Raw genomic sequence first — 8,211 nt, forward strand, 5'->3', positions numbered from 1 at the left:
CTGCCCAGCATCGCCGAGTGCTGGTCCCGTGGACCCAGTCCCAGGCAGCCAGAGTCTTCTACAGTCTTCCGGTTCCTTCTAGTGGGCTGCTCCGGTCACTGGGAGGCCTCCTCAATGGCCTTCTCCACCCGCAGGTACCAGGGCTGGATGCGGGTGTGACGCATCAGGTCGTCAAAGGCCTCCAGGCCCTCGGTCACACGCAGCACACCATACACTGCCTGGAGGGTGGGGGGACAGAGGGGGCAGGACAGAGGTGCATCCAGACCTGCCCCATCATGTGCCAGCTGTGTGCCCTGGGGCCTGTCACCTCCCCTGTCCCAGAGCTTCATGACCCACTGAAGGACTAACTTTAGATGTGGGGCTTTGAATGAAGCATGAGGGATACCCAAGTTTTACCTGCTGCATACCCACATCCCCTTTGGGGGCAACCTCCCCCTCCCCCTGCCCAGAGTTTCCTTTGGGAAAATGCCCTCCCTTGTTCCCATGCCCTGAGACCTCTCCCACCACCCAGAGACCTGGGCCTGCCAATCAGCCTGGCTGCAGGAACCCTTCCCCACGGACAGGGAAGCAGAACTTTTGCTGGGGGGAGGCTGGGGCACTGGACAAAGGCTGGCCTTGGGCCAAGGAACTGAGATGCAACAGGGCATGGTAAGACCACCTGGGCCCCTCGATCCAGCCAGGCCTGAAGCCAACCCATCCATTAAACTTGCCAGTTATGGGAACCATGACAGTTCCTCGCAGTTCGTTTCCCTTAAGCCCCACACCACAGATGGAACCAGCTGCCTCTGAGGGGGGGGAGCTAGGAGATGTAGGTATTGCCAACACCTGGGCTCTCCTTGCCTGGGCTTCCCCGACCCAGAGCCACATCCCTCAACCTGGGCACACCCCTGCTACCACCCCACTCACCAGATCAGCCAGGTTTGGCTTCTGGCCCCCCATGAAGGGCCGGTCTTTGCCCACGGCTGCCACCCACTTGTTGGCGGCCTCGTACAGATCCTTGCGCACGTCATCCTGGAGGTGATGTCTGGGCAGGGATAGGAAAGTCCGTCAGGAGCTCCTACCCAGGCCCAGGCGAGGTCAGCAGGGAGGTCAGCAGGAAGGCCAGCAGGAAGGCCAGCACACACGTGCACATGCATGCACACCATCACCTGCTCTTGAGCCGCTTGCTGATGAGGTACATGGCAGCTGCGCCCAGGTACTTGGCCACGGCGCCCTCCACAGCCCCGAACTTGCCCTCCCGGACAATGTAGTCAAAGGAGGCCAAGGCCTCGGCAGGCGTGCGGTACACGTTGGGGGAGATCAGGTGCACCAGCCAGTCATCCGCCCACTGCCGCCACTTCATCTCCTCCCTGCGGGCAAGCAGGGGACAGGGCGGGCCAGGTGGGCCTTGGAGGTGGGGAGCAGAGCAGACCCACTATCTAGACCCCCCAGGGTATGGATGGGAAGCAGAGGTCTAAGCAGCAGGTCCTTAGGAAGACTCAACCCCAGCCCTCGTGGTCTCCCACGCTGCTCCCCCACCTCGCAGCGTCTCACCCAGCCTGGTCCCCTCTGGGGAAGACCCCCCCAACCCTCTCCCGGGCAGCCGCAGCCCCACTCACGTCCTGGCCTCCTTCCCACCATACATTTGCTGGGCCTCCTTCTCGTCTAGCATTAGCCAGTACTTGTTGCAGAACTCAGTCACCTCCTTGCCCTGGTCATTCAAGGACTTCATGGGTGGATAGTAGGTGATGATGACTTCCAGGGGCTGCCTTTGGGACACATCCAGAGTCTTACCCCAGCTCCTTTCTCCTCCAGGAGACTGAGCCCTCGCCTCCTCAGGTGACTGACTACCCACCCCAGCCTGACCCAGCCCCGAGGAAGAGCCAGGACTGACCCACATATGTTTCCCACCCTCTTGGGGGTGAAACAGGAGGTCCCACAGCAGGAGGGATTTGGGGCAGACACCAGGAAACCTTCCCTGACAGAGGAGACATGCGGGAGAGCGGAGGGGTAGGCTGAGGGTAGGACAGCCACGGCCCATTCTGGAAATGTAAGCAGCAGCCCTGCCCTGCTCCCATGCAGGACACAGGTGAGGCCTCCCTGGAGACAGAAGGGATAAAAGGCGGCCTGCTGGGCCTCCGAGGGTCCCCTTACCCGGACACCAGGTAGGTCTTGAGGGCACTGATGATGACGGAGGAGTCGTTCAGTTGTTGCTGGAGGAGAACAGGTCGTTTGGATCGTGGGTGGGGATGGGAGGCTCTAAACAACACGGGGCCCAGGCATTCCGGGGAAACCGGCCTGGTGGAACCAGGGCACTGTCGGTCCCCACTGGGGGCTCACCCCTAAAACTCATGCCCACCGAGCTCTCCCACTTTCCAGGACACAGCCCCCACTCTCAGGGAAGCCCATCCTAAGCCCTCAGGGAGATCCAAGCATGGCTAATGGGGAGGTAGGTGTGGGGAGGACCCAGGGTCTGGGCCCTGCCTGTCCCCCCGCCTGGCCTCCGGGCCACTGAGGGGCAGGGTGGACTCCAGAAGCTGCATACCAGCAACCAAGCACTGGGCAGGCATTCCCCGCAACCTGGAGGGTATGGTCCTCTGCTGGCGGATGAAGACGCAAGCCCAGAGAGGCTAAGTCACAAAGCCAGTGAGAGGCAGAGCCATGCCTGGAACCTAAACCAACCTGACTTCAGAACCTACACTGTTGAGCTCAGCGGTGCTCTGTCTGCATCCCTCAGACCCAGCTGGTGTTTGGTGTTGGAGGGGATGGACAGCAGCCCACACTTACTGGGCAGCTACTGTACACCAGCTACTTTCCCCTCTAATTCTCAGCTGTGACCAAGAGCCCAAGTTCCTTCCAGGGCTGCAAAGCAGGGCCTGACTCAGGGTATTCCAGGACAGCCCCAGACATGGTAGGGGGCTCCCAGGGCTCACCAAGCTCTCTCCTTCCTGGGCCAGCAGGATGGGCACCTTCCTGTAGGAGGAGAACTTGATCTCGGCCCTACGCACAGGGTTCACCTCCACCACCTGGTAGGGCAGGGCGTGGAAGTCGAGGAAGGCGCGGACCTTGCTGCAGAAGGGACACGTTTTGTACTGGTACAGAGTCAGCTGCAGGCGGTCGGACAGGGAAAGCTGGGTGGGGAGCAGAGGGGGGCGCGGCTTCTGAGGCCTGGTCCCCAGGCCTGCCCCCAAGCAAAGTTGTTTCTTAGAGGAGTCTTCTAAGATGCCCCTGAAAACATCAGGAGGAATGGGGGGGGGATAACAGATGACAGGGAGAAAGGGGACACGGGGAGGTTGGGGGCAGGCTCGTGCAATGGACAGCCCGGCTCAGCCCCGATCCAGGGTGCTTTCTGGGCAGGACGTGTGGTCTGTGCAGAAGGAAGCTTCTGGTCTCTGTCCTACACTGGAAAGACACTTGTCCTCTTCTTCTCGTCCCAAGGAGACAGCAGACACCCACAGAAGTGCCCTCCCAAGATGCAGAATGATGTCTCAAATCAGAGCACACATCCCCACTCCCCCAACCCCAGGGACCTCTAGAAGAGGGGGCAGAGCGAGGCCACAGCCCACCAGCCCGTAGCCCAGCATTAGCCAGAGTGGGTTCTGCCCCAAACCTCCAAGTGAGAAGGGCTGTACTAGGGCCTTGGGCCTGGATCCTGGATCCTACACGTCCAGCAGGAAACGCCGGGGTGAGCTCCTGTCCCCTGCCCTCGATGTTCAGATGGGAAACTGAGGCTGGACCATGGAGGTAAGCAGGGAGATACGGAGACCTCTGCTCCCCTCCCACCCAGCCCTGTTACCCTGGGTCCAGGAAAAAGCACGTGAGGGTGGATGGTGGGGCCCAGCAGGGGGGACACTTCATGCCCCTCCCTTTCTCAGGACCTGGAGTCTAAGGGTCATCTGTCCCACAAAAATGCTAATAACAATACCAATAAATAAATACATAACCTTAGGATTTGGAATGGGGTAAAGTGAAAGAAGCTTTCTTTCCCTCTTTTGTGACCTCAAAAATCTTCCCCTTAAAAAGTCTTTAAGTAAGTTAGAAAAACGACCTGAACACAAAGACAATTCTAGTTAGTAGGCATCAGTAGCGGCCCATTTCACAGATGAAGACGCTAAGGACTCGGAGTCAAAACCAAGTCACTCGCCCAAGGTCATGAGAGGACAGCGGGAGAGATTCATGACCCAGCCACTTCCCAGAAGTCCGGAAGTTCGACGCTGGCCCCAGCGTTACCTACCCCTGCAAGGCTCAGTCCAGCCCCAGCTTACCTGCGCGGCCGGGTGCTCAGCTCGAAGATCCTGAGAGCGCAAGTGACAACGTGCGGTGTAGTACAGCCCCATGGCGCCCCCCAGGGCCAGAGCCGCTGCCCCCAGCAGCCGGCGGCTCCCATTGGGGGCGATAGCGGCAGGGCTCCGGCCTCCTGCCGCCCCCGCAGCTCCAGCCCGGCTCTGCAGCGGTAGTCCGGGAGCTGGGAGCCGGCACAACCTCCAGGTCAGAGCGCGCCCGCCGGGCCACAGAACCCGTGCAGCCTGGGCCATGTCCACACGGCCGGCGTCGCGGGCGGGAGCGCGAAACCAAGATCCGCTGGGTTTAGGCTTCCCTTAAAGGGCCGAGCCTCGGGCACTCAGCAGGTTGCCGGGGTGACAGTGACGCGGAGTGGGGAGGGATGGCTCTCCCGGGTTGGGGCGTGTTTGCCAGGCGTCTAGCTGTCATACATTCCGCAGAGGCGCAGAAACACATCCGGGGATGTCTGGGAGTCGCTAAATTCCTCAGCTCCTGTAGATGTAGATGTAACAGAACTTGGTGGTGACCCGGGCCAAAGGCCGGGAATACCCGGGCGCTAGCCTCGACTCAGCCACGTAGCTCCCGGTGTGGCCTCTGAGCCCCAATGTCGTCTGTAATAGTTAGTAACTTCTATTTCATTTACCCAACCCAAGGAGACTAAACCCTTCGGAGTGTCAAGGAGTCACGGCTACGGGTCCTTATGGGCTGTGGAAGCAGCCACATCTCATACCTGACCGACAGTGAGCGCCAGACACTCAGGCTTTTCTACCCTCCCGCACCACTGCACCATTTCTCCTATGACCTGAACCATAAAAACTTCCCTACGCGTTGGGGACCTAAAGAAATCATGTGTCTAAGATTTCGCCCATGCGCAGACGCCGCCTCTACCACCCGCGAGTTCCCAGAGGTAGGATGAAGCAGAATGGGGGTTCCAGTCTTCCCCGACCTTCTGCTGTACTGGTTAGCCCTGGCGGAGCGCCGGAGTCTCCACCACCTAGGCTTCTCCGTGGGCAGCCTCAGGGTGGCCCCGGCCCGCGGCCGGGAGGGGCGGAGCTCCTGGAGGAGGCGGAGATCTGAAGGGGCAGGAGGGGTGGAGTCTGATGGTGGGGCGGGCGCAGAGTTCTGCTCGCTGGCTGGCTGCCGCTGGTACCGGGTTTAGGACCGGGGTGGGGCTCGGGCTGCGGGGGTGGAGTCTTGATGCCAGGCGGCTCTCCGTCCTGAAGGTTCTGGACTTTGGGGCAGGGGTCCGGCCTGCCAGACGCCTTACGCCGCGTGGCTCCATTCTTTTGGTTTCGCCTTGCAGCCGCGGCCTACAGCTTTCCCGTGCGGCACTCTGTCCCCGCGGCGGTCGCCGCGTTCCCTCCTCGCGCGGTCCTTTCGGAGCCCAAACCCGCAATATCGGGCCTCTAAGGGGGCCTGGGCGTGCGGATAGATGCCGATGCAAAAGGCTAGGACGACAGCTTCGGGGAAGCAGGTGTAGGGACCTTTGCTTTCTCCTGGGAAAGGGAATCGGGGCCAGGTTAGGGGTTTGGAAGGGACCGCGGAGCCCTCCCATCCCCATTCCCCGCCCCTGGGTGGGTTGCAGCTGCAGGCGCCGACTCAGAGTTCAGGACTAGCTCCTGCGAGTTGGGTCCCTGGAAACGGCAGCACTTGAGAACTGTGGACAGCCGGCCCCGTTTTTTTCAGGTGGGGACCCTGGGGCTGCTTCATGGACACTCGTGCTTTTGGATTTGATCCAGTCGCTTTGCTCAGCCCCTTTTGGGGACGGAGGCTCCTGAGGGGGCGGGTCTGGAGGACCTTCCGCAGAAGGGGCAGCCTGGGTGGGCGCACCTGCCCGGCTAAGTCAGCATCCTCAGCCACTTCTTGTGGTGTGTTCTGGAGCTCTGGCGAATGTGACTTGCTGACAAAGCAGCCTTGTGGCGTGCACAGCGCCGTGGGGTTGAGGGTAAGCTAAGTGTCGAGGCGTGGAGTATGAAGAGAGAATCATCAGCGTCCTTTTCACCTTCTCCAGCCTGTTTCCCTCTCTGTAAAATAAAAATAATTATTGGTGTCTCCTGCACTGAGGCGGGTCAGGAGTATGTGAGAAAATTAATGGGGAGAACCTGGAGGTTAGTGAGGTCCTTGCCTTAGGGGCCCCTATTTTTTTGCCTACCTGGCAGCAGCTCCAGCTTTGCCAAATGATAGGAAGGAAACTCAGTGACTAGCCCCTCCACCACAATGCTTGGCAAAGTTCTCCTATTGACCCCCTGGCCAAGATTGGACAAGACGCTGGGGCAGGCAGGCCCATGACTCTTGGCTTGCCTGCTAGGGCTTACTGCCCTGCACTGTCCCTTCCTTGATAAGCATTCTAGCCTGGCCACCTGCCTGGGGCCAGCATTGAGCAAAGCCCTGCTTAATGCCCAGGGCACCTCAGGGCCGAGGGACCAGCAGTGGCTGAGCAGATCCGGGGATGGCTGTGCTCTTCCCCCTTGCTATGGGACATCAGGGGACAGGTGGCTCAGGCTCAGGGTTCTCACACCGAGGGGAGAAGGAGCCTCTGTCCAGGCATAGCCCAGATCCAGCCAGCCCATGAGCTCTGTCCCAGGCTATGACTTCTGTCACCTGCCCTCAGTATCTGGTGGCCAGTCTCCTCCTGGGTATACATGGCTTTCTATGGCTCAATGCCAACCCCCCCTCCCCGATCTCTCCTTGTTCTTCTTGTATCTTTTAAAAAACAAAGCTGAGTAAATTTAAAGGTCAAGTTGGTTTTGATCAGTGATTCATGAATTAGGTAGCATCCCATCTAGCAAGTACAAAATGGGAGACTTTTCCAGGCAGAAGGGTGCAGGGACACAAAAGAGTGTTACCTCATTACTGCCGACTGGGAAATTCCAGACTGACCCAGTTAAGGTTACATTCCTGGGGAAGGTTACAATCGAAATTAGGTTAGGTACTAGATCTCAATTGGGTGTGCTTAGCCCAAGTGACTCCATTTTGGACCTGTTGCCATTTTTAACTGACCGCTCTGAACATACTTCTGTTTTCCATCCTCTCTTCTGCAGCCTCTTAAGGCTCAGGTTCATCAGGATTTAGTCTTGACCCTTCTAGGCCACATGCACACGATATTGTCTATTGTACCTAGACAATAAAGCTTACATACTGTTTGGTTCTGTTTATATAAAACTAAAACATGCAAACATGGTGACAGAAAGCAGATTGGTGGTTTCCTGGGGTGGGGGAGGGGTATATGGTGGAGAGGAGGGAAGGGGCATGAGGAATCTTAGGGGTGATGAATATGTTCGATGTCTTGGCTGTGGTCGTGGTTTTGTGGGCATTTATGTATGTCAACACTTACCAAATTGCTCCAAAACCACAACAAAAGGGGTATGTCAAAAGGACCCAGGATTATAACCCAAAGTATAAAATAAATACCCTTGAGCCCATTCTAATACAAATAAGTGATTGAAATAACAAATTAGGAGAAGAGAAATCTCCCATGCAGAGGAATTCCCAATAATTTATGCAGATACTCTGCCCTCTAGGAGTGGGAGCTTTGCTCCACCTCCACTTTGAGCTGTGCAGAGTGACTTCCTCCCCAAGAGAACGGTGTGCAAAGGGGGGGAAAGGGTCACCTTGCAGTGGAGACACCTGACAACACACCTCAGCCTGGGGGTCAAAGTCAACATCAGCAGTGATCAGCCCCGTGGATAGCATGTGCCCCTGATAAGATGTGATGCAAATGGCTCTTTACCTCTGCGGTTTTCCTCCTAAAGCACGTGAGCCCAGGCTAATGGTGAGAAAAACACCCGACAAGTCCCAATAGCTGGACATTCTCTACAAAATGCGTGACCGGCGCTCCTCAAAACTGTCAAACCTATGCACAGGTTTGATTCCAGCAAAACTAAGTTAAGTCTGAGCAACTGTCTCAACCAAAAAGAGCCTACGGAAAGGTGATGACCAAGTGTAACACGA

At 57.9% G+C, this 8,211-nt stretch overlaps 1 protein-coding gene across 1 annotated transcript; it reads right to left on the minus strand.

Moving 5' to 3' along the window:
- PTGES2 (prostaglandin E synthase 2) lies at positions 1 to 5,143 on the minus strand. The gene is made up of 7 exons (XM_037036805.1): positions 4,245 to 5,143; positions 2,913 to 3,110; positions 2,134 to 2,192; positions 1,599 to 1,748; positions 1,149 to 1,349; positions 907 to 1,024; positions 1 to 218 (listed from the first exon to the last, which is right to left on the minus strand). The coding sequence occupies exons 1-7, from the start codon at positions 4,512 to 4,514 to the stop codon at positions 96 to 98; spliced, it is 1,119 nt and encodes a 372-aa protein (XP_036892700.1). The 5' UTR covers positions 4,515 to 5,143; the 3' UTR covers positions 1 to 95.
- Between the last annotated feature and the right edge of the window lie 3,068 nt (positions 5,144 to 8,211).

This window comes from Sturnira hondurensis, unplaced genomic scaffold (genome assembly GCF_014824575.4).
Source record: "Sturnira hondurensis isolate 20B ecotype Veracruz unplaced genomic scaffold, ASM1482457v3 Scaffold0022908, whole genome shotgun sequence".
NCBI lineage: Eukaryota > Metazoa > Chordata > Mammalia > Chiroptera > Phyllostomidae > Sturnira > Sturnira hondurensis.